This window comes from Camelus dromedarius, chromosome 18 (assembly GCF_036321535.1).
Source record: "Camelus dromedarius isolate mCamDro1 chromosome 18, mCamDro1.pat, whole genome shotgun sequence".
NCBI lineage: Eukaryota > Metazoa > Chordata > Mammalia > Artiodactyla > Camelidae > Camelus > Camelus dromedarius.
Window position 1 is genome coordinate 4,279,648 of NC_087453.1, and position 25,445 is coordinate 4,305,092.

The 25,445-nt window shown below is 56.2% G+C and overlaps 1 protein-coding gene across 2 annotated transcripts in view; it reads left to right on the forward strand.

Annotated features, from left to right (window-relative positions):
- The window catches only part of PMEPA1 (prostate transmembrane protein, androgen induced 1), a 52,743-nt gene extending 28,543 nt beyond the window's left edge, over positions 1–24,200 (forward strand). For both annotated transcript variants that reach the window (XM_010991596.3, XM_031433568.2), the window contains exons 2-4: positions 18,070–18,224; positions 22,884–22,937; positions 23,431–24,200. In XM_010991596.3, the coding sequence (XP_010989898.1) occupies positions 18,114–18,224; positions 22,884–22,937; positions 23,431–23,976 (711 nt within the window). In that variant the 5' untranslated portion in view covers positions 18,070–18,113 and the 3' untranslated portion in view covers positions 23,977–24,200. The remainder of the gene's footprint in view (positions 1–18,069; positions 18,225–22,883; positions 22,938–23,430) is intronic.
- Positions 24,201–25,445: the final 1,245 nt, after the last annotated feature.

A 25,445-nucleotide genomic window follows, 5' to 3' on the forward strand; every position in this document is an offset into this window, starting at 1 on the left:
TGTTGGACATTGTATGTTCATTCATCAGACAGTTGAGCTCCGACCGTGTGCCCCTGAGGGAGCTGGAGATGGATGGCGGTGACTGGGAAGCGTCTGCCTGGCCTTCCTGGCTTCCTCTGGTGGGGGAGCGGACAGTAGCTTCAGATGCTGGTGATGCCAGGGAGGAAACAAAATGTGACCGTGCCTGGGGTGGTTGCTCTGGGCGGGAGCTGAGAAGGTCTCTCAGAGGGGCTGACACATGGGCTGAGACTTGAGGGATGAGAGCCAGCCAGTGATGGGAAGATGTGGGGCAGGAATCCCCGAAAGAGGAGGGGAAGGTGGGGGCGTGGGGGGTCTGCTGGCTGAAGCACCTGGAGGAGGGACTGATCGGGTTTCAGTCCCCTTGGATTGACCGAAAAGTACGGAAGTTTCTGGCTCACGTGGGAGAGCCACAGATGGCGCGGTTTTGCAGGCCGCCACTGGGGAGACGTGGACGAAGGGTGTCTGGGGCTCTCTCTGTAGTATGTGAATCTAGAATTGCCTCAGAGTAAAAATCTTATTCTAAAAAGTGAAAGGTCTGGGAGGACCCCTTCCCTTCTCGTGGCTGGGACCACCCTGGTGCAGGTCCCTTAGTCTCCTTAACGTTGTAGCTCAGGGAAGGAAAACCCAATAGCTTCTCTCTTATGTTCACCTGCAGATTGTAGGGTCGAGGACGGGGGGCTCGGGGGGGCTTGCACACTGCCCCTCATTGCCCTGGCAGGAAAGAGGCCCATGCTGGGTGCAGGGTGCCCTCTGTGTCTCAGGCAGGCAGCCGGGTCTCAGGGAGACAGTGTTTCTCACAACCCCCAGAAGTCAGAAACACACACATCTCTTGTCTGTCCTGCCGGTACCTGGGACAGACATTACTAATCAATCACAGCACACCTTCCTGTGGGCCTGGACCCAGCCTCATCCCTGTCGGTGGTGGAACCTGGGGAGGATGAGAGGGGGCTCTGAGGTCCAGGAGAACTGGGATGAAGACAGCCACGCAGAGTTTCTCAGCCATTCACAGGGCCCCAATTTGCATCCGTAGGCTACTCCCCCTGCTACCTGGGACATGCAGCTCTCTGTAAAGATCGAATGAAGACACTTGGTTTCTTAGAGGCCCCTGAGCTCACAGTTTCTGTGTTTGGGTCAGAGGGCACCCAGAGAGTGACTGACTGCTCTTTGCACAAAATTGCTGTAGACTCCAATTTTCCTACAGATGGCCACCCTGTTCCAGAAACCCCCTTTCTCACTGATCTGGGCCCCTACATGGTTGGTTTTCATTCTCCTTCCTGCGGAGGAGCACCTGTAAACAGTGCAGGGGCTGCTCTCCCTCACTTTCTCTCGTTTACGCCCTTCTCACGCATTTATGAAGCACCTACTGGGTGCCGGGTGCACAAGGTGCATCGCGTCTGTGGTCAGGGAGCTGCAGTAGCAGCAGCTCCAACCTTCAGAAGTTTGCAGTCCAGGTGCTGAGTGAACAGGTGCCTTTGCCCAGTTTCTTTGCTTTCAGATCAGGTTTTGAGAGTGGGATGTTGTTGCTCTGTAAACCAGCTGCGTGTGACTGATCGGAGTCCTTGCTGGTGTCTTCATGGTGAGACCTCATGAGGACTCTCTGGTTGCCTGACTGATGTTCGTGCAGCAGGTTTTATGTCCCAGGCACTGGGCGTCAGATACTACCTGTTGTCTCATTTAATCCCGAGTGTCTGTGACCTCGGCACTAGTGGCATTTGCAGACTAGTCCGTTCCTGTGGGGCGTTCTGTGTGTTGTAGGATGTTTAGGGTCCGTCCCTGGCCCCTTTACCCACAAGATACTGGTAGTGCCCCCCTTCCGGTTGGGAGGACCACAGTGTCTGCAGGCGTTGCCAGATGTCCCCAGTGGGCACAGTCATCCCCAGTGAGAACCACTGCCTTAACCCTAAGGGCCTGCCCTTGAGGTCACCATGTAAGCGCCAGCAGGCTGGCAGTCTCTTCATCTGTCAAATTAGGTGGTGACAGGACTCCCCACAGGGGCTGTTCGGGAGGCGTGGGTGATAGAATGCACTTAAAACTCTTAGCACAGCCCAGCTAAGCTGAAACGCTCCCTGCTGGTGGGTCTGATGGACAGAAGTCATTCCTACCATTTACACATCCAGCCAGGCTTCCCAGGGCGTGCGACCGTGAGCCAAGCTCCATGCCACGTGCTAGACCCACCTCAACAAGACAGGCAGGGCCCTGGCCTTTCCTTAACCCCTGGGGTGGTGTGACAACCCTGACCAGGTTCGCCAGTGTGGGCAGCCAGTATCCAAGGGGTCAGGAGACTAGCACCAGCTACCCAGGCTTTGCCCAAGGTGCTCTGTGACTCCAGGCAACTCTCTTCCCCTCTCTGGTCCATCCTTTTTGTATCTGACCCATGTCAGGGGGTTTCCAAGCTGCTGCCTGCCCCAGAGACAGCATCTCATGGGCTTGTTTTGTTGCCTAACCTCATTCATAGTCCCGATCACTTCCAAAGTCCCAGCTGTCCACCCCCTTTCTCTCCCTTTCACCATAATTAGTTTAGATGTCAAGCCCCCGCATTTGCTTTTACATCCGGGACTTGAGTGTAAGAGTTTATTTGAATAAGTGGTTCCCCCACTAAAGGAGTGGAAGCCTGGTAGAGCTCGGTTAATCCCCAGCAGGGTGAGTGTAAGAAATACCAATTCTGCAGGTCCCTGAATCCACCCCTGAAAGATGTTCGTTTGGTCCCCGGACGCAGCAGACGTGGGCCCAGGGCGCTGGAAGCCTCCACTGCACTCCTGACGTGCGGCCTTGTTTGAAAAGGGGGTTGTTTAGAAGCTCACACGCTCTGTGCTGCCTCTGCTTTCATGCACACAGACACCCCCAGAAAGTCCGCTTACGCTTGCCGGGCCCCAAAGCAGCTAACTCCACCCTGTGCCCTCACTCCATGTCCCGGAGGCACTGGTCTTTCTTGCCCTTAAATGTGACAGACGTTCCTGTCTCAGGGCATTTGCACTGGCCGTTCATTCAGCCGGGACTGTTCGTTCCCCAGCTTTCCTCATCTTTCAGGTCACAGCTCGAAGGCCACCTCCTCAGAGATGCTTCCCTGACTCCCCATCCGAGGAGCCTTCCCTCCCAGGTGCTCCTTCCATCACCCTCTCATGTTGTCTTCCTATCAGTGCTGAGCTGCTGGTGCTAATTTGTGTATTTATAGCTCCGCGTTGATCCCTCGAGCCCCATGGAGACAGACTTCGCTTCTCCTGAGCTAGCACAGGGCTGGCCTGGACCCCCAGGTGCGAGGGACCAGCACTCGTTACAGATCAGCTCCGGTTCCATTCAGACTTCCTGAGAAGACAGGTGCGCGGTGCTTGAGGGGACACTCAGGTGTCTTCTGAGATGCCCATGTCATTGGAAGATCCCCGCAGCTCCTGACTCCTCTGTGCCCGAGGTAGTGACTGGCAGCAGCAGAGCTTCCGCTTCATCATGGGCGATACACTGACACTCACCAATGATGCTTCACCTCGGGGACACGTGGCGCTTTGACCTGTTGTACTGGGGATATTGGATGATCTAGGGGATACAGTGATGCTTTGGGGAACCCAGGCTGCTCTGCCTCCCTTTGGGAAGGAGGTGGGAGGTGCTTTGCTCTTTGCTAGAGGGTAGACAATGCCTAGAGGTTACTTCAAATCTTCTTTCTTCGTTTCTAAATTTTAAATGGCATGCTTAGAATTTAATCTTCAAACCTGGGAGCCAGACCTGCAAGTTGAAAGATGACAGCCGAGAGATGGTTTCATTTGGCTGGCTGCAGCAGCCAGATGGCAGATGCTGTGAGCGGGAGACGGAGGGAGGCTGGGAGAGGGGGAAAGCGGCTTCTGTTTCGGCTCTTATCCTCCCTCTGAAGTCAGCCACCCTCCCAGCACCAGGCCTGGGCGGTGCGTGCCCCGGGGGTGACTTGAGGCAGCTGACCTTGCCCTCTGCCTCAGGAACGGGGCCCCCCATACTCCTAACTTTTCTTTGTAAACTTTTTATTTTGAGCTAATCATAGATTCACATGCAGTTGTAAGAAATAATACGGAGAGAGGTCTTCTACGCGTCACCGGCTGCCCCCAGAGGTGACACCTTACGTAGCGATGGTACAGCACCCCAGCCAGAAATCGACGTTCAGTGCAACCCACTGGCCTTAATTTCATTTCCCCAGTTCACACACCCTCATTTGAGTGAATGTGTATGCATGTGCGTACGTGTGTGCCTGCTTAGTTCTGTGTAATTTTATCAGATGAACCACTGACAACCAGTAATCTGTTCCTCTCTGTAATTTTGTCGTTTTGAGAATGTTATCTAAGTGGCATCATACAGTAGGTAACCTTTTGAGATTGGCTTTGTTTTTTTCACTTGGCCTGATTCGGAAGATCCACCCAGGTCATTTTGTGTATTAGCAGTTTATTTGTTTTCACCATCTTCCGTGCCACAGAGGTAGCCCCATGGGTTTAACCATCTACCTGCTGAAGTACATCTGGGCTCCTTCCAGTTTGGGGCTATTACAGAGAAAGCCACTGTGAACATTCATGAACAGGTTTTTGTGTGAACATAAGTTTTCATTTCTCTGGGCTGAATGCCCAGGAGTGTAATTGCTGGGTCGTACGGTAGTTGCATATTTAGTTTTTTGAAAGACCTTCCACTTTTCATCAGCACCCAGCCATCCTCTGGCCTCTGGCGAGTGGACCTTGGACGTGAATTCCTTCCTTCTTCAAATATTAATTGAGAGCAGCATATTGTGCCAAGCACAGTGTTAACCATCAGGGATTCAGTAAGAACAAGATCAACAAGGGCCTTCACATGGAGCTTTTTTGCTAGAGAGGTGAAATCAGCAGTAAATAGGCGGGCAAATTAATAAAGAAGACAGTTATTCCTCATAGTGAACTCTGACATGGGGCTGACCCACATGCCGGCACGTTCTCGGTACTGTACAATCTCCAAGCAGGCCAGTGAGGCGGGGTTATCATTTGCAGAGAGAGAAGCAGAAGCACAGGGAACCGTGGGACAATGTGGGACGATCCAGGCTCTGCTAGATACACTGCATTGCCCCTCAGGGCCAGGACAGGCCATGAGGAGATGCAGTGTTGGGAGAGGTGAGTGTATGTGGGATGGGGCGACCGGGAGGCCTCCCCCAGGTGGTCACATGAAATATCCCAGGCCAGAACTGCACGTGCAAAGGTCCTGGGGTGGGAACAGGAAAAAGGCCAGCATGGAGTGGGGTGAGCATTGATAGAAAGTGAGAGGTACTGAAATCAGGTTGAGCGGGCCTCGTAGAGTTTGGATTGAGCGTGAGTCAGAGATTCATTTGGTGTTTTTAAAAAATGACTCTGGCTTCTGGGTGCCAAGTAGACTGCAGAGGGGCGTCAGTGTGCAAAGGAGGAAGCCAGGAGTTGAGGGAGGACACACAGGCAAACCTTTTGTTCTTGAGGGAGGACCCGTGAGTCTCCCCCAGCCCTGGCCTGGGAAGACCCCGCAGGCTCCCCATGTGGCTGGTGGGTTCCCTCTGGAGCACAGCGTAGGGCAGAATCTCCCATCTCCTCGTGGCTGGATCTGCCTCCGACAGCTGCGAGGGCAGGAAGAAGACGCCCAGCCGGCCACCTGCTTTAGTGTCTGCGCCTGGACCCTGGGCTCCCATGCGGGTCTGTCTCTCGCTGACTTTCCTGGTCTCCATCTCTCTTGCCTTTTTCTCTTCTTCTATCCACACAGTTGTGATCCTGTAAGTTGAAATTACCTGCTCGGCATCAGCCCTGCTGGATCATTAACACACCTGCGCGGGTGCCCTCGTATCCCTCCTGCCTGGTTAGGCGGGGCCCCTGCTTTTCCAGGATGGTCACCATTTATTATGCACTTGCTGTCTAGTGTTGGGGGAGCTGGTGCATATCTACTAGCTCAGGGAAGCCTCAGTAGCCCTGGGAGGTGATACTGTTACTGATCCTTGCTTTACGGTGGGGAAACAAAGCCAAGTAACTGCCCAGGGTCACACGTACAGGAAGTGGCGGCGTCTGGACTCGAATCCGGAGCCGGGCCAGAGCTTTGCTGTGTCTCCATCGCAGTCCCCGTCACCAGCTTCTGCTTCCCTCTGAACAGAACTTGAGTCTTTCCATTGTTTGGGACTGTCTACTGCTGGAAGATGTTCAAAAGGAAGTGCTCCCAAGGGCTGGACTAGCTTCGCCCATGGGGTGGGGACCGTGGGGTGGGGACCGGGAGAGGCGTCTGGCGTCTGGGAGGCTTGGAACTACCCTCCGGGAACTTGTTTTCCCTGTTAGCTGACAGGGAAAGAGGAAGGGACTCAGAAGAGTGTCAGGGAGAGACGACAGATTTAGACCTCAGTCACACACTCGGGAGACACCCAGGAAGGCTGCCTGAGAGAGGGACGTACATACACAGACCATCAGAGATGGGAGACAGGCGCTCCCAGACAGACCCAGACTCCCCGGCCCTCAGAGCGAGGCAGACAGATGTTGGGGCTTCCGCCTGCTGGGGGTGGGGGCTGCAGAGGTGACGTCGCCCTCCCCATGGAGCGCCTCCCAGCCCTGGGCCCTGCCCGGCCAGGGCATCCACTCAGTGGCCGACAGTCAGTGTGTCCAGCCTGATTTCCTAAAGCCTCTCCCCACAAACCTGTAAATAAACAAGGAATTCCTCACCCTGGGCCAGGGCTCTTCCTCAGGACCACGAGTCCACCATCAGGTGGACTGATGGCCAAGGTCAGACACCAGAAGAGGCTGGAGATGGTGTGAGGGCTGGACAGGCTCCCCTGCACCCTCTGGATCCCAGGAACTGAATTTGATTCAGCCAACACCAAGAGAGCAAGGTCGGCCGGTGGTTAGCGAGACCTCTGGAGCTGGCCTGCCTGCATCCAAACCCCATCTCCACCCGTGGCCAAACATGTGGCCTGAGGAAGTTATTTCATCCTCTGTGCCTAGTTTCCTCGTCTGGAGATTCAGGGCACCAGGGGCACCCAGCTCGAGTCATGCAGATGGTGTGGGGTGGATGAGTACGTGTCAGGTGGCCCGTAAAATCGGCTTGTCATTCACAAGGGCTACTTGTCAACACACCGGCTCTCCCAGGCCCCCAGCCTCCGACTCTCCCTGCTACATGCCTCCTGATCGTCTGCAGGATCCTCACAGCCCGGCAGCGTCCTGGCTGCCCTGTGGGCAGAATCTCTGCTTCCTTGTGCTGGGCCTTTGCCCAGACAGATCCGCCTTCCCAAGATGCTCTCTCTCCTCCTCCGGCGGCCAGTCCTTGGTGGCCAGCTTCTGATCCCATTTCCAGCTGCCCCAGCCCCTGCAGCCACTTCCCTCTCTGGTTTTCTCTGGCAGTTTTAAGCTTTCCCATATAACTTGTGGTTAATTTTGTAAACATCACCCAGGATCTCTGATGTGACTCCCCCCAGATGTATGTGTCATGACCCAGCCTTATTTGGTCAGTGTCTTATTGTCACTGCTAGTCTGGCCACTCGGCCAGGATGCTATCTCCTTGTCCTGTGGCTTCCTCACAGCCTGCACCAGACTGGCAATCAGGAGCCCTTCTGCGCAGTCTTTGGTGGACTCCTCTTCATCCCTCAAAGCCCAAGAGTACAGGGGAGCTTGTCCAGCCCTCACACTTTCTCCAGCCTCTCCTGACATCTGACCTTGGCTATCAGTCCGCCTCCCCACCTCTGGCCCGAGTGAGAGCCCCAGAAGAGCTGGGCCCCTCGCGGTCCTAAAGGAAGTGGCACAGCCGGCCAGCACCAAGACCCCTCCCGACAGGGCTGGTCTCGGCCGACCCCGAGGCCCTCTAGCACGTGGCCGGATTGATGGAGGAGCTATTGAGAAGTGGTTCAATACTGGCTGCATTGTGGGCCCGATTCAGAGCTGAGCTTTTTTGTCCAAAAGGCTTGGAAACGGAGCCCCGTTCACTTCCCCTCTCCTGGCGCTGCCCTCCGAGCTTATGTGGGGAAACACCAGGCTCTTGAAAATCGGTAATTGAGACAAACATCTGCTGGTTTCCAAGGAGCACACAGTGACTCCCGAGTGGCGAGGGCAAGTGTGAGTTGCGTTGTCAGCCACGTTTGGAAACACACACACACAAGCACGCACACGGCTGCGTCTCTCTGGTATGTTAATTAAGATTGGTTAAAGTTGTCGATACTGGTTATAAAAACGCAAACAGTATAGAAATAGAAAAAGTAAAAAGGATAGACTCCACCTTCCAGAAGTAGCCAATTTGATTTTCATCCTCACTTTTGCTATAAAAATGTGTCCATAGTCTGTGTCCTGCTCCGGTTTCATTATTTCTGCTCAGCCATAATCGCAAACATCCATCCATCATCAGACCTATAGACTAGCGGTTCTCAGCCAGAGGTGAGTCTGCCCCCAGAAGACAGTGAGCTATCATGTCTGGAGACATTTTTGGTTGCAACTTGGCAGTGATGGTGCCACTGGCATTTAGTAGGTAGAGGCCCCGGATGCTGCTAACCATTCTGTGGTGCACAGACCCCACCACGGAGAATCACCCAGCTCAGAACGGCAGTAGTGCCAAGGTTGAGAAACCCTTCTGTACATTTATGTATCTTTTTAGTGGCCCCCTCATATTCCATAGTGAGCTATACCAGGGTTTGTCTAGTGGGATTTAGATGGTCTCTGGCTGTTGACGTTCACAAAAAACTCTGCAGAGGTATCCTTATACATATAAGCTCTCTGGTCCTTCTGTGTGAATTTTTCTGTTGGATACAGTCCTGAAAATTAAAATCGCTGGGTTGAAAGGGAGCGTGCATTTTAGATTTTGACAGGTCCTGCACGATGCCCTCCGAGATGACTGTGGCCATTGACACCACCACCACAGACAGACCCTCCCAGCCACACCTCCTCTCCTCAATTATCAAAACTCATTTGGTTTATTTTAAATAACTTCCCAGGGCACCGCCAACGTGCCCATTGACGGAGACGGCCCTCTCACCGCCAGTTCACTCCATTCTGCCAATAACTCTCGAATGGTGATTGATATTTTGCTGACAGTGGGTGTTTAAAGATGTTCGATGTCGGTGACAATAGGGGAAAAAAAATCCCATTAGCTCTTTCCATTTGGATAATAGCAAGAAAGATAAAAGGCACGGCTTTGTCTTTTCTTATTGAAGGAACATTTAATCATGAGGTTCTCCAATGATGACACAGGCCTCTGCTCTCCCTGGAGTTTATTCTACCAGCCATTCCCACACGCACTTTCAGACGCAGGGCCCGCCCGTCACCCAGCTGCGGCCCCCTCTGAGGCCACCTCCCGAAGGATGCCCTCCCATGCGGGGCGAAGCCCCCGACGTGAGTGAGGCCCTGCACGCTTCTGCCACTTGGGTATAAGGAAGCAGTTCGCCTGTAACCAGGACGAGGTATGTTACCAGTTACAAGGAGACACAACACACGAGGAACTACGTGGAGTTAATGATTTATCATCAAGATCCTTCCAACCTGGCCCTGTATTCATTGTCTCATTAATGCACTGTGTCCCCTGGGCTTCTGGATGCTTCCACCGCCACTGGGATGGACGAGTGCGGCGCCTTCTCTGCTAAGCTCTGGCTGGGGCAGCGGTGATGGGGGTACAGAGCTGAGCCCGGCACTTGCTTCCTGAGATGCTCTCACCAGAAGGGGTAGGTGTGTAAGAGTTGAGTGGCTGATGCCTGAGTGCTTGGGAGCCCAGAGGGGAGAGCCAAGCCCAGCAGGGCAGTGTGTGCTCATGTGTGTGCATGTACACACGTGCCCAGGTGCAACCCAGCAGGGGAGGGAGGGAGGGAGTCAGCCGGGCGAGAAAGGCCAGAAGTGGCTCAGCAGCGGGGATGGTGTGAGCGTGGACCGTCTCCTGTCGTCCCATTTGCTCTACGGCAACACACAGCTTCCTCCCTGGAGCAGCCGTCGGTCCAGCCAAGGCTGAGGAGAGACAGGGAGCCACAGTCTCACAGGACAGCCTGAGTGTCAGCCCCATGCATGTCCCCTCCCGGGGGGAGGAGAGGCCAGGGCCACCTGGAGGGGCAGTCAGTCCCCTCCCTGCCCCACCAAGGGCGATCCCAGCACAGCATCTAATCTCCCAGGGCCACGCAGAGGCCACCTCGTGCCTGGGCTCCACTGCCCTCTGTCCCACACCGAGGGGCTTGACCAGAAGTCTGCCAGCCCGGTACAGCAGCACCTCCCAGGAGACACCTGGGAAGCCCCATTTCGGGGAGCGGCTGCCTATTTTGGATACTGACAGGTGTGCCTTACATCCTAATTTTTCTCTTTTACTATAAATGTAATTACACGTGCTCAACAGTGCTGAGCATGCAGGAGTGTGTGGCGAGGAAGGGGCGTCCCCTGGAGGGCACACTTGGGGTAACCACACCTGGCCCCTGGTCTGTGCAGACGCACAGTCACTCATGGACATATGGACGTATCGTAAGATTCACTTTGATTTTAAAATACACACTTTTGTTCTTTTTTAATCACAAATGGGCTCGTCCTATTTCGTGGCTTCTCCTCTTTGTCTCCTCTGGGCGTCTTTCATGCCAGTGCACACAGATCTGCCAGCTGTGCCTCCGTGGGCTGTGTCAGCCCCTTGCGGAGATGTTTAAGTGGTTCCCAGTGGTTTTGCCTTTTTGTGCAAACCTGCAGTGGGCCTTCCTGACCCTCAGCTGTGTCCATAGAACACTGTGACCATTTATTCAATGTATTTATTGTGTGCCTGCTCTGAGGAACGTGTTGGGGACACAGAATATAAGCAAAGAGTCACAAGACGCAGGCCTTCTAGGAGAGAGAGAGAGGAAATAAGCAGTTAGGCCACATAAATTGCCCCTGATTAGTGCTACAGAGAACAGTCAAACAGGCACGGAGCTCGGGGTCCTGGGGACTGGGACAAGCACTGTTTGAGACAGAATGTTCAAGGATGCTTCCTGAGGAAGTGACCTTGGAACAGAGACCAGAAGGTGAGGCGGGAACAAGCACATGGATGTAGGGTAAACATCATTCTAAGCAGGAGGGGCACGTGCAAAGGCCCTGAGGTAGGGCTGTGCCTGGGCCTTTTGTGGAACACAGAACTCTTAGAGCAGAGTGAGCTGAAGGTAGAGAGCCCTAGGAGAAATGCACTTGGTGATAAATGCCCAAGTGATTTGCCTGGTCGAGGGTTCTCACTTGAAAGTTTGGAGAGATTGACATTTCGCCCTGTGGAGATGCTCCCAGTTTACAGCATCCCTCAGCTACAGCGCTGGCAGAGGGACCCGCTTTGGTGGGCCTTCTCCAGCCACTGGCTTCGGCAGCCCCAGCCCAGGCCTGTGTGTGGGGAGGGGACAGGTGTGGCCCAGGGCCTGGAGTTCTCGTGCCCGTCAGGAGGCTTCCCAGGTGGTCTGCCTGCGAAGTGATGTCGTCCTGTGTCTCACAGGCCTAACGAGGTTAGATTTTTCCCTCAATGAATTCATTTAGTTCTTACCACAACCACGTGAAGAGGGGACTGGGTCACCCCGCTATTTTTTGTCCCAGATAAGGACACTAGCGATTTACCTATGATCACAGGTTAATTGGCAAAGTTGGGACTCGAACCCAGAAATCCAGGGGGCCAACTTTGTGTTCTGAGTACCCTAAATTCTGCCATGAGCAGCAATGTGGGGAGCCCCGGGCCCTCCTGCACCCCCTGGCTAGTCAGCCTGGGACTGGTTCTGCCCCCCACCCGCACCCCTACACGGGACAGCAGTGGACAGTATCTCACGGTTCTGTCTCGCGTACTGGGCGCCCGACACGCAGCTGCACGCTTGGCACCGAGAAGGCGCTGGCTAAGCAGTGCAGTCTGTCTCTAAAAATGAGAAAACTGGCCCAGATTTGCTGCCCACCTCCCAAACTTGAAGAGAAAGAAAGATCCTTTTTTTTTTTTAACTTATAAATGGTCTCACCCTAAGAAATAAATGTGCCATCGAGGGTGTTTGAAATGGCACCAGGTGCGATCAGAAAGTTATCCCTTTGACGTCTGGTTCAATTTTCTTTGAAATTCCAGGGGGAGAAGGAACTGGGTTCTTATTCAAATGCGGTGGGGGTGGGTGGCGGAGGAGGGGCCGCAAATGAAGTGGCAGAAACTCCAGGCAGGCTGGGGCTCCGCGGAATGATAATGAGGCCTGCCCCGGCCCGGTCTCATCCAGGCAGGCCTAACGAGATTAGATTTTCATAAATTTCAGACAGTGCCAATTCCTAATTCCTCGGTGTGCGGCTGGGAGGCCAGACAGGGCTGCCTGCACGGCTGCTTGTTAACCAGGAAGCTCGCCGGCGGCCCCTCCCCCCGGAGCAGATGCAGGGGGTGCGGTGGGGAGGGGGTGTCTGGTCTGGAGGCCTCCTGTGGGCTGGCAGTGCTGGGTGGACTCTGGCCCAGCTCTCCAGCCCAGGAGAGGGAGAAAAGCTCCAGCATCCGGCTGCCGCTCCGAAGGTTAACCCAAGACCCAAAGGCAGTCGTGCCCACTTAGCGCCCCTGCTCGGGCAGGCCCGTTCTTCACACGTGTCTGTGACTCCTACACCCGCCCTCTCCCCATGTACAGCTGGGAAGTGCCGGACAGGGGTTTGAACCGAGACTCCTATGCTTGGTTCAGGGCTTGGCTCCATCACGAAGGACGGGGGACCGTAAACTTAGATGCGAAAGAATCGCATCTTTACCTTAACCGTCCGAACAAGAACACGGCACCAAACCACAGGGCCTCAGCAACACCGCCGATGCGGTCACCAGCAGAAACCACAGTTATCCTATCGCACTGAAACCTGCCAGGTCCTATTTAATATGATATCCCTGGGTCACGCACGTAATCCTCTGTCTTCTTCCTATGTTGCAATTTGGTTAAGAGTTTGATGACTATTTTGCCCCAGTTGGCTTCCTTTTGGAGCCACAATTTAATTTAATTTTTATTTTATTTTATTTTAAAACTGAATTCTGAGAGTGCATCTTGGCTCTCCCAGCCGCCGGGGGCTCCACATCCGGGAGGAGGTAAAGAACCCGGGCCTGGAGGTGGTGGAGTCAGGACTGTTCTCTGACTCAGCTCCTGGCCTGATGGGACCGATGCTGCACCTCAGGGCTTGTGGTGGGGGTTAGGGGAGGGGAGGTCCTGTCCTGGGCAGCAGAGGAGGCGGCCGCTGTGAATATCTTCACGCAGTTTCGTGGGAGGTGCCCAGAGCTGCCCTGAGTGCCTGGCGTGAGGTCCTTCTAACTGTTCTGTGACTTTCCTCTGTGCTGGTGGGGAGGTGGGTACCACTGGCCATGATGCTGGCTTCGTGGACCACATGGCAAGTGATGATCCAGGCAGCCCTGGAGGCCAGTCAGTCCCGGAGGCCAGTCAGTCCCATTCCACATGACCACCTGGCTTGAATCCACACTGGTTCCTGGCACTCTGAGGCCACGGTACTCAGGACCGATGGGTGTGGGGCAGTGGACCTAACCTGGCCCTGAAGACTGGGGGTCTGGGCTCTTGGGCTGTGTGGCTTTTGGCCAGTCACCTCACCTCTCCCAGCCTCAGTTTCCCCATCTGTAAAGTTGGCGGCAGGGCTCACGTCAGTATCTACTTCACAGACTGCCCGTAGGGATTCGGCCGGTGCCTGGCCTTGAGGGGGCTCTTGGCCCACGCTGCCTCTCTCGTGTCAGGCGAGCCAGGAAGGGGTCAGGGACACCAGGGCACACATCTCAAAGTGACTGCGTCTGTCTCTGGAGGAGAAGACGAAAGGAGGATCGGGCTGCTCCAATGAGGCGGGCAAACCTGTTCATTTGAAATTACTCAAGAGGAAAGGATGCTCAGATAAATTAAAGTGACCTTACTTTGCATGTGGAGGATGGGCTTGGCCACCCCAGAGAGCCTGCTGCATCCGTCACCCGCCCCAAGGGGAAAATTACGAAGAAAAATGGCACAGCCCTCCCCTCCTCTCTGCAGCCAGCAGACTCCACGCCCGGAACAGAATGAGGGAAACGTGGTGTTTCTTTCCCAAAGGCTCCTGCTCTCGGAGCCAGGTCCTCACAGCCAGGACCAGTGCCCAGAAGTCCAGTCACCACCCTGGGTGACCTTTTTGGACTGACCCTGGGGCAGAGGCCAGTATTCCCAGGACATCAGCCTGTGGGAGGGTGCATGTTGTTCCCAAAGGTGTGTTGGGGATTGTGACAATGGTGACGGTGGAGCACCCGCTGCCTCCTGCCCTGTCCTGAGCTCTGAGCCCCCCCGGCTTGTAACCGGAGCCCATGGGGGTTGCGTGCGCCTGGGGTCCCACAGCTAGGGCTGACAGGTGCAGGGAGGCAGGACCAAGCATCCTCAGATGTGTTCCCAGCAAACTTCGGGAAAGCTGGGAGAATTTAGCAGGAGATCAGGCCCCTTCCCCTTCTTGCTCCCTCAGGGAGGCTCTGGGTTCGGGACCTGGCCCACCCTTTGATCTAGAGCGGATTTTCCCTACACCTCAGTCTGCACATCTGCAGAATGGCCATGGTGTTGGTTTGCACCTACAGGCTTGGAGGAGGCAGCTCAAAGCAGGGTCGTGCATGTGTTGTAGGTCTTAGAATCCTGACAGTCCCAGTGAGTAGTCGCCATGAGGATGGAGAGTTTGGGCCCTGGACCAGCCTGCTACCTTCTCTTGCTCTGTCCCCCTTTGTCTGTGACCAGGCTTTGCTGAGCGTCCTGTGGTCACAGGAGACTTGAGCGGAGGTGGTGGCGGGTGCAGTGGGCAGCGGTAAGACCCATCCCTTCGAGCACCATGCTAGGCTTAGCTTCATGTCCAGGTGAAGGCAGATGGGTCAGATTGGGGACACAGAGGCAGGATCAATGTAGTTCCACATCTATCATAAGCGGCTGGGTGACCTCTTGGATTGGACCTCTTGGAGAGGACCTCAGGCTCCTCTCTTGGACTAAAGTCCCGAAGCCACTCGCCCTGCAGGCTTTGGCCTGCCTGGTCCTTTTAAAACTCTTAATGTTTTGCTAGTATTAAAGGCCAGGCAGCTTCACCGAGATTTCTGGGTTCTGGAGAGATGGGGAGGTGTGGCCGCACTGGGCTGGCCTGCCTGGGAGCTGTTCTGTTTGGCCCACTGGGGTTTCAACTAGCAATGCCTGTGGTGAGGAGGAACTCCTGCTCGATTAGTGATGCCTGCTGGGGGAGCAGGAGTGAGGAGTTGGGCACGGATGCTGAAGCCTGGGCTGCCCACTGGGGCCAGGCAGATGATGTCAAGCAGAATGGGGACCCAGGTGGAGCTTGAGTCCAGGCAGACAGCACAAGCCTGTGTAATGAGTGGGGCTGGGGACGGTGGATGCAGGGGCCCTCAGGCCCCGATTTGGCCGCCTCTCCCAGCAGGTGCTTTCATGATGCACTTCCCAGAGAAGCGGGCTCAATGTCCCCGGGAGGCAGCATCTCCCAGAAGGAGGACCCTGTGTGTGAAAGTTCATTATGGTGCTGTCAGCTGGACCAGAGCCCCCTCTCCCCACGGCCAAGGCCAGAACACACAGCCCAGGGTGTTCTCTGCCTTATGGGCGGGGGTGAACCGCCTGCTGCCCGGGAGGGCCTCTCCTGCACGCCTCACTCCACCCCTCCCCACGATGTGCCTCCCTGTCTTTGCACAGCCTGGAATGTCCAGTTTGGTCCTGCTCAGCCCTCTCTCTTCAGGCCTGTGGGTTCAGGCTGTTCTTGTTTTGCAGTAGCCAGGGTGCTGGGTAGCCCCACTCACTCCCTCAGTGCTGGGGACATCGTCCCCACACCGCCCCCTCCTTTTCCATGGGGAAACTGGGATGGACTCAGGTGAGTCAGAGGCCCAGAGCTGGCCTGGGGGTCCTCATGGAGCCGCTGTGCCAGCCCCTGCGCTGCCGTGGAGTCTCCCTCCTCCTCTGGCCGAGACCCCAGGCCTCTGACTTCCAGATTAGAGCCTAGAAATGAGTCGTCGTTTCTCTTTTTCTGAGAGTTTTCCCTCGCTTCCTTCACGTCTGTCTACATGGGGTTGTGGCCCAGGAACCAGGATGGTCACAGTGCTTCCAGAAGCCCTGGGTTCCTTTCTGGGGGTGAAATCACCTCATGCTGAACCCCAGCCCCCAGAAATCAGGTCCCCCTGCCTTTTGCGGGTCAGGGGGGCTATGGGGTTTGTTCACAGCCCCTGGGCCTGGCCAGGGCCCTGCAGGCTGCCAGGGCCCAGGACGGGGGCAGAGGCAGCCTCAGACCTCCCTTCCTCCAGGCCTGGCATGGGTGGGGCCCCTGGAGACACAGGGGAGGGACAGAGGGGTGCCCACCCATGGTCCCGGCTGGGGTGAAGAGTGGATGAGGCTGGGGGCTGGGTTGCAGTCCCCTCTGAGGGGGCGTGGGTGTTGCACAAAGCAGGCCTGTGTGTCCTCTGAATGGGCAGCTTTATCCCAGGCCCTGACGGACAGGCCCTGGGTCCTGCAGAGCCAGGCCGGGCTGCCTAGGCCCTGGACCAGCCTGTCTGGAGAGGCAGAGGGTGCAGCCACAGTTACTGGGTCCAAGGCCAGAGGCCCAGCCTTTGCTCAACCCAGGCCCTGCCGCCCTCTTGGTGGGTAAATGACTCCTCCTTCACAAGGTTTGAGACTTATCCAATTTCCAGCCAGGCAGAGCCCAGCCTTCTCCAGGCTCAGGAAGGTCTCACCAAGGTCCCTGGCCAGTCCATCCTCCCTCCTGCCCCACCCAGGAAGATGGGGATGCAGTTCCCCCAGGGGCCAGAGCCAGGCCCAGGCTCCAGATCAAATGCAGAGGCAGACATGCAGTGCGGGAGCCCCCAGCGTTGGGCCCTTGGGCTGCATGAGTCACTTGACTTCCGGACCTCGGTCTCCTCACTGTTAGGTGGGATGAAAAAGAACACTCTCTGTACGTTCAGCCCTGAGTAGGGATCATGGACCCTGGCGCGGTCTTTGTCGGGTGTTGTCCTGTGCACTGTAGGCTGTTAAGCTGCACCCTAGTCCCCACCCTTGAGATTCCAGGAGCACCCTGAGTTGTGACAGCCACTGATGTCCCCAGACATTGCCACATGTCCCCTGGGGGCAGACTCACGTGACTCACTGACGGCATCAGGCAGACTGGCACAGTTGGGCAAAAGCTTAACGTGGGTGAGAAGTGGGTGTCCTGGGCTTCAGAGAGGATGTGGGGGGTGGGCTGTGTGTGGAGGGGCTTCTGTTCCTGTACAGACAGGAATGTCCGCCCCGGATGCATCCTTTTCCCACCGGGCTTTTGAGTCCCCACCTGCGGCCGCCCCCACTCCTCCAGCTTCCGTGTGTCTGTCTGGGAGGAGGAAGAGCTGAGTCAGCCGCCCTGAGCTTGAACCTGTGTCCCTGGGGAGCCCTGAGCTAATGGCGTGTCATTTGCTGGGGTCGGGGAGCTGTCTTCCTGCCAACCCCCCGGGGTCTGGGGAGGCACCTTCCCCAGGCTCATCCGTCAGTGGGCGGCCTCGGGCTGGGGGCAGCTGGCGGAGCTCCAGACCCAGCGCTCCTGGCTGTGTCCCCTCTGTCGTGTCCCTGCCCAGGTCCCCGGCGGGACAGGCACCGTTGCTGGGGGCCCTGCTGGCACCAGGCATGGCCAGCTGCCCAGCCGCCCAACGCAGACCCGCTCGAGTCAGCAGAAACCACCCCGGCGCTCGCAGGATCAAAATAACCTTCCTTTTCCAGCACTTGAGGGTTTTTCCACCTTCTAGGGGAAAAAAACAAAACAAAACCAAAAAAAAAAAAAAAAGAAAAGAAATGAGAATTGCAGCATCCGTGGCCGCCCAGAACGTGGTTTTTCTGAGGCCTTTTCACTGTGCGTCCTGTGCGTGTGATAGGTGTGTGTTTGCAGGGGTGCGCGGTGTGTTATCTGTGTCTACTTGTGCTGGTGTGTGTGCGGGGGTGTAGGCGTGCTGGGTGTGTGTAGGGGCGGTGGGGTGTCTGTGTTGGGTATGTGTATGTGTGCAGGGGTGTAGGCGTGCTGGCTGTGTGTAGGGGCGGTGGGGTGTCTGTGTTGGGTATGTGTATGTGTGCAGGGGTGTAGGCGTGCTGGCTGTGTGTAGGGGCGTTGGGGTGTCTGTGTGTCGGGGATGGGGGCGCTGGGAAGGGCCGGCCCCAAGGCCTCACATGTCCCCTTGGTCTTGCAGCGGAGCTGGAGTTCGTTGAGATCACCATCATCGTGGTGGTGGTGATGGTCATGGTGGTGGTGATCACCTGTCTGCTGAGCCACTACAAGCTGTCCGCCCGCTCCTTCATCAGCCGGCACAGCCAGGCCAGGAGGAGGGAAGACGCGCTGTCCTCGGTGAGCGCCTGCCCCTCCCGTCCACACCTGGAGCTTCCAGGAGCCGTGGATGCCCCCACCGAATGCCCGCGGTGTCTGGGTCGGGTGCTTATGGGACCTGGGAGACAGTCTGTGGCAGGGGTGCAGTGAGGGAGGGTTCTAGGTCCAGGCAGCGACCCCGATGGAAGGAAGGCCGCAGACCAGTCCCTAGTCTGTGCGGTGGGGCTGCGGACCCCGGTCATCGTGTAAAAAAGGCCAGCGCTTGGGGCCTGGGCACTGCTGGCTGGGACTGCGAGCACTTCTGCTCCCTCAACTCTCCACCTGTCCGTCCGTCCATCCGTCCATCCATTCACCAGACAGGTATCTGCTGAGCACCCTCCACGTGTCTGGAACCCTCCCAGGCCCTGGGGGGAGATGGCTGTGAGCAAGTCCTGTGGGGTTGCTGCCTGGCAGGCTGGGTCTAGACACACAGGAGCAGCGGGTGCTCTGAGGACTGAACGGGCGGCCACTGGGAATCCAGGGTGCCAGGTTTACCCGGGACAGTCAGGGTGAGCCCCTGAGGCCGAGCTCTAAAGGAAGAAATGGGGGTGGGGTGCGGGGGGGTGGGTGCAGGGAGGCTGAGGAGGACGTATACTGCCCTGTCCTCGCTGTCACCTAGAAAACTGCTCTCGGATGTGTTAGAATTGTGGACTTTGTTGGCCGTTCTGGAAAACCAGAAATATCCCCTCAAGCAGCTCTTGGTGGAGAGCTCGCTCGCCTTCCTTCACATCTGAGCACTGTGCACCCCTCGTTCCCCTGCGCCTTCAGGGCCTACCCTACCCTGCTGCTAAGGGTTCTCTGGCCAATGGCCCAAGGTGGGTGCAGAGTCCATCACTAAATGGTTTCCATCCCCACGCCTTCCACGTGTCATTTGACAATCTGGACAGAAGCAGCTGGGAATCCAGGGACAAGGGGGCACTTGGGCAGCCCCAGGACTGTGGGAGGGCACACATCTCTGAGTCCGTGTTTGCCGGATGCTGGTAGGAGGGACAGGACAAGGAGGCAGCGGGCATGGCCTCCCGGCACTGGGGGACGCCTAGGGCTGGTGGCGGTACCCAGAGTCCGTGGGGCTGAGCCAAGTTGGTCTGGCAGGCCTGTCCCAGCAGGTTGGGGCATTTCGGCTTCCATCAGGCCTCAGTGCGTCACCAGGTTGCCAGGGCATCCACTCTGATCCCTCTGATGGGGACTCTGGGTGCCCCAATACCTGAGGCCCAGAGTGTGTCTGGAGGGCACTTGAAGCTCTGAAGGAATCCGCAGCTTCTGCTGCAGGACTCACCTGTGTGTTTATTTACTGTCGCTGTTGCCTGGTGACAGTGCCACCCGCTGCACTGCCAGCACCTGCACTCAGTGATTTCCCCCTTCAGCAGCCAGGGAACCCCAACTCACAGAAGAGAAACTGGGGCTCAGAGAGGTGGCAACATTTGCCTGGGGCCACACAGCTTCTCAGTGACAGTTTGAAGAGCTCAAAGCCCGTTTTGTCCTCCCTCTGATGCTGGGACAAACGAGAAGACACCAGGCCGAGAGCATGTGCTCCAGGCTGGGACATCTTGCCCCCACTGAGCCTTAGTGTTCACGTCTGTAGAATGGGTGGGAGCTAGCCTTTCTCCATCCCGCCCCGTGTGGTCACGGGGAGGGTGGACTCAGTGCTGTTTCTGGTGTGAGGGAGCCCTGCTACCACAGGTGGGGGAGGACAGCCCTGAGGGCAGCCTCTGGACTTTGTCAGGTGGAGGTGAGGATGCGGGCTCTGATCCTTGAACATCTGAGGCTAAAAGTCCCCCACCCCTGCCATCTACCCAGCTACCTGCACAGGCCCCCGGGGGTGCCTGGCTGGGTAAACACAGAGGCCTGTTAGGCCTGAAGTAAGTGTGGTAGCTCCCCTGGGGGCTCCTGCCAGACAGGGCATGTCTGTGGAGTGTCGGGGCCCCGTGACCTCCCAGAGAGGCCCAAACACAGCCGCTGTCTGCTTGCAGCTGGACCCACCCTGGCCTGGCTGGCCTGCTGTGGCCCCTTTTCAGGGTGACCCCCCCTGGGAGTTCATTTCCCCATGACCCTCATCAGAGGGTCAGGTTCCCATGCAGGTAAACCCTGTGGCCCCGAGACTTCACTTCCCCGTCCGCTGCTGCTCCCAGAGTAGCTAGAAAACACCGCGTAATGGGAACGACCGTGGCAACAACCTAGCCACTTCAGCGGCACGGACCATGGCTCAGAGTCGAGTTGAAGGCAGGCCGGGAGTCTCGCAGGTGTAGGCCAGGAGCTGGCTGCCTGCTCTGCAAATCAGATTTTATTGACTCAGCCCCGCCCATCCCCGTGGTGTCCTCTGTGGCGCGTTTGCCCTGCAGCAGCCTTGTTAGTGGTGTGACAGACTGTCTGGCCCATAACACAGAAAATACTTCACTCTCTGGTCCCTCAGGGAAAGCGTTTGCAGACCCCAGGTCTAGATGGGGAAGCCATGGGCAGGCTGGGCCAGCTCTCCTCAAGGAAGCTTTCAGAAAGGGAAGGCAGTATCGAGGAAAGGAGGGGGACGAGAGAAGGAGCTGTCAGGAGCAGCCCTGTGGGTCTGCCGTTTGCACCTGGAAAGGTGTTAGGGCCACTCCCTGAATTAGGGAACAGGGTGAGTTAAGACACAGACTGTGGGCAGGTGCAGAGCAGCCACTGGGCGCTGGGGTGCTCACAGCAGGGCCAGGCTGATACAGGAGCTGGGATGCTGTGGGAGCCTGGGGAGGGGCATCTGGTGGGGTTCTTGGAAGCCTCCCTGGAGGAGGAGATGACTCCAGGTGCACACGTTGGGAGTAGTCAGGTGACAAGGATGGCAGTGATTCTGGGGTCCACGGCGGGACCTCCCAGGCATTGACTGGCATTTTCTTAAGCTCCCTGGGCGGAGACCCCCTGGGCAGTGGTGGGAAGAGGTAGATGGGACCCGGGACAGAGGGCCTCATAGGAGGATTTGAGGCAGGGGCTTGTCTGGAGCACGTTTATCCAAGCTGACCTTGGCTGCTTGCATCCCTCCCCAGGGCTCCCGACTTTTATGGGCAGCCGGTGGATGTCCCCCCGCCCCTCCCCCCGCTTCCTGGCACACACCTGGGCAGTGCCAGGGACCTGAGTGAGGCCCACAGAGCCTGCCAGGGCCAGCTTGAGCCCGAATGCGGCGGGCGAGGTTTGGATCCCAGCACTGCCTCTTACCAGCTGAGCCAGCTCAGCTCAACTCCCTGACCTCAGCCTGCCTTGTAGGTTTTGTCGGGAGAGTTGGGTTAGTGCTTTAAAGGGCTTAGGACGGTGCCCAGCACAAAGGCAGCAACTGAGACGGCACTACTAGCATCAGTAACAAAGCGGCCCAGTAATGTTCCAGCTGAACAGTAATGGCGCATGTCTGCCCTCTGCGTCCCCACGCCTGGAATAATCTAGACCCCAGTGAGTGGGGTAAACGCATTCCCTATGGGACAGTTTTGAGAGAGACAGAGCCCCCCAGTGGCCGCTTAGGAAATTGCTGCCCTCCAGGCAATTCCTCCCCAGACTGCAGGTGAGAATGCTCTGAACTGAGAACCCTCAAGAAACCGTCCCCGAGGAAACTTTTAGGATGATAGATACGTTAATTGCCTTGGATTGTGGTGATGGGCTCCTGGCATATAGCTTTGCCAAAACTTAACCAAATTGCGTGCTTTGGATGTGTGCAGTCGATTGTATGTTAGTTACATCTCAATAAAACTAAAATTAAAGGAAGGAAGACATCCCTTCCCCTAGGTCTGGGGCTGGCCCTGCATGTCACAAGCATGGGAGTGGAGCTGCATTCCAGGTTTGTTGAGCAACTGCCTGGGGCCCTTTGCTGATGAACTGTCTGTATTCCATTTATAACCTGGGCTCACAGTCATAAGGGGCAAGACAGACTAAAGTACTCAATAAATATGTGGACAGATGCTTTGAAGGAAATAAGCAGATGATGGGATTTTTAATGGGAGGAGGCCCTTTACCTGATGGTGTTAGGGGAAGTCTGCAGGGGGCACTGTACTTGAAAAGCAAGAAGGAGCCCAGCTGTGCAGTGGGGCAGCCAGTGCAAAGGCCCTGGGGTACACACTTAGCACTTCACTGCACTAGATGGCAGGTCGGCGTGATAGGAGGGAGAGTGGTGGTAGCACCCAGCGCTTTTGTGAGCTCACTGAGGGCCACGTGCACCCCAGTTGGTTTGCATGTTCCCCTCCTGAAGTCCTTCAACAGCTCCAAGAGGCAGGTACTTGTACTGCAATTATCCACAGTTTCTGATGCAGTAACTCGCCCAAGGTCGCACAGCAAGCACCTAGGCTTTCTTATCAGCCAATTCACCAGTTCATTTGATTTATTCTAAGGTCCACGGAAGCTGCTGGAGGGCTTTGAGAAGGGGGGGCCCGTGAATCAGATGTATGTTTTGGAAAATGTAACTTCGGAGGGTGCATTTTCGGGAGACAGCTGGGAGCCAAGAGATCAGTGATGTGGTCCTGTCCAAGGGAAACGTCCAGACCCGGGCTGGGGTAGCCACGAGTGGGATAGAGGGAGACGGATGGGTGTGAAATCTCATTCCAAATGGCAGCTCTCAGAGCCCAAGCCGGATTGCCCCTTTTTTGTCCCAGCTCTGCCCAACCCACTGACCCTGTCCCTTTCCTCCTCATACAGGAAGGATGCCTCTGGCCCTCGGAGAGCACGGTGTCGGGCAATGGAATCCCAGAGGTGAGACCAAGCACTGCGTCCCTGCCTTCTGCCCCTGCCCTGCCGGCCCCCCACCCCACCTGCACCTCAAGGCTGCTGTAGTGGACGTTGAAGGACCTCTGCCCAGCATTTCCCCTCCTCCAGGCCAGAGGCCCTTCCCCTGCTGGAAGAGTGTGGCTGCCAGAGCTCACACCTGCCCTTCTCTGAAGAATTGTCCTTGGCTGTGGGGACCCCCCCCCCCCACCTGGACATCATATGCTCCCTTCCCCCAGGGAGCAAGCAGCCCACAATGTCCGTGACACTGAAGGACAAGGCTGCCCCTCTTTGAACTCTGTGACGTTGTTCGCACTCCAGGGCTCTCCAGCCATGAGATGTCTGGACTCTGGGCTCAGCTCCTTCCCCCCGCATCCTGCTACGGCCTCTCCCTGTCCCCAGAGAGCAGAGTCACGGGCAGCCCAACCCCCGTCCCCGGTCCTGCAGCTGGGGGACCCTCACTGTGCTCTCTCCCCTCCAGCCGCAGGTCTACGCCCCGCCCCGTCCCGCCGACCGCCTGGCTGTGCCCTCCTTCGCCCAGCGGGACCGCTTCCACCGCTTCCAGCCCACCTACCCATACCTGCAGCACGAGATCGACCTGCCTCCCACCATCTCGCTGTCGGACGGGGAGGAGCCCCCGCCCTACCAAGGCCCCTGCACTCTCCAGCTGCGGGACCCCGAGCAGCAGCTAGAGCTGAACCGGGAGTCCGTGCGCGCACCCCCAAACAGAACCATCTTCGACAGCGACCTGATGGACAGCGCCATGCTGGGTGGCCCCTGCCCCCCCAGCAGTAACTCGGGCATCAGCGCCACGTGCTATGGGGGTGGCGGGCGCATGGAGGGGCCGCCCCCCACCTACAGCGAGGTCATCGGGCACTACCCTGGGGCCTCCACCTTCCAGCACCAGCAGAGCGGCGGGACCTCCTTGCTGGAGGGCACCCGGCTGCACCACTCACACATCGCCCCCCTGGAGAGCACAGCGGCCTGGAGCAAAGAGAAGGATAAACAGAAGGGACACCCCCTCTAGGAATTCCTGGTGGCCGGGGCTGGGGCAGCAGTAGGTTAAAACAAAAAAACAAAAACAAAAACACTCCGCACTTCTTGAAAGAGAAGAGAGGAGAACGGGGCGACACACAGAAAATGCGACGCGTAACCATCCTCTCCCCACCTCTCTGTGTATAAATATTTACATGTTCTGTCTGGTCTGAATGCACAAGCTAAGAAAGCTTGCAAAACAAAAAACAAAACAACACACACACACACAAAACACGTTTCTTTGTTGAGCTGTGTCTTGAAGGCAAAAGAGAAAAAAAAATTCTACACTAGTCTTTTCTGTTTCTAGTTGAGCTGCGTGCGTGGATGCTTTCTTTTGTTTGTTTATGATGATTTCACTTAACTTTAAAGACATATTTGCACAAAACCTTTGTTTAAAGATCTGCAATATTATATATATAAATATATATAAAATAAGAGAAACTGTATGTGCGAGGGCAGGAGTATTTTTGTATTAGAAGAGGCCTATTACAAAAAAAAGTTGTTTTCTGAACTAGAAGAGAAAAAAAAATGGCAATTTTGAGTGCCAACTCAGAAAGTGTGTATTACCTTGTAAAGAAAAAAGAAACTACAAAGCAGGGGTTTAGAGTTATTTATATAAATGTTGAGCTTTTGCACTATTTTTTAATATAAATATGTCAGTGCTTGTTTGATGGAAACTTCTATCACGTCTGTTGAGACTCTTAAGGGAGATGCGGAATCTCACGGTGGACGTCAGGCAGAGGGTGGGCCCCACGCTGAGCCTGGAGAGAGGCTTCCGGGGGTGCCGGCTTCCTGCAGAGCAGCAGCTTCTGTCTAGCGCTAGGTCGGTACCTCATCATACATTCCCGCCCGAGGGAGACGCATTCCCCCCTCTGGGCCAGGACAGCCTTTGAATCGCAAACAACATAGGAAAATTACTCGAGGCACCAAGTTCCAGGTGGTGGGCTTTGCTTTTCCCGAAATGAAGACAAACTGTTACTGAAGGAATCTCAGTTTTCTCTCTCTCTCTCTCTTTTTTTTAACCATGAAGGTCCCCGTAGGAAGGGGCTGATTAAGGTGCTCCTCGCCCCCCGCCCATGTGGCCAGGGCCGCTCCGTCAGGCAGCTTGTGTGCGCAGATGCAGCGGGTGCCGCCGGCTGGCAGACAGGAAGGGCCCGAAGGACTAGGAACGTGACCTCATCCCTGCCTTTCTCTTTCTGTCTCAGTTCTCACCTAACAGGCGCGTAACCAGAACACCAGAGGTGAAAGGGTGACATGCCCAGGTTTCTCCCAGGACATTGCGAAAGGGTTAAAATGAGAAAAACAGTCCCATCAACGCGAACTCGAGCATTCAGATGTAGAAGCAGAATTCTCTGTCTCCTCCTCTTCCGCGTTTTCTTTCCCTCCCCCGTGGAAACCATCCTGTTTGACGTGTTTCCGTATCTGTTTTCACTAAGCGTTTTTATCAGACAGGACTCTTGT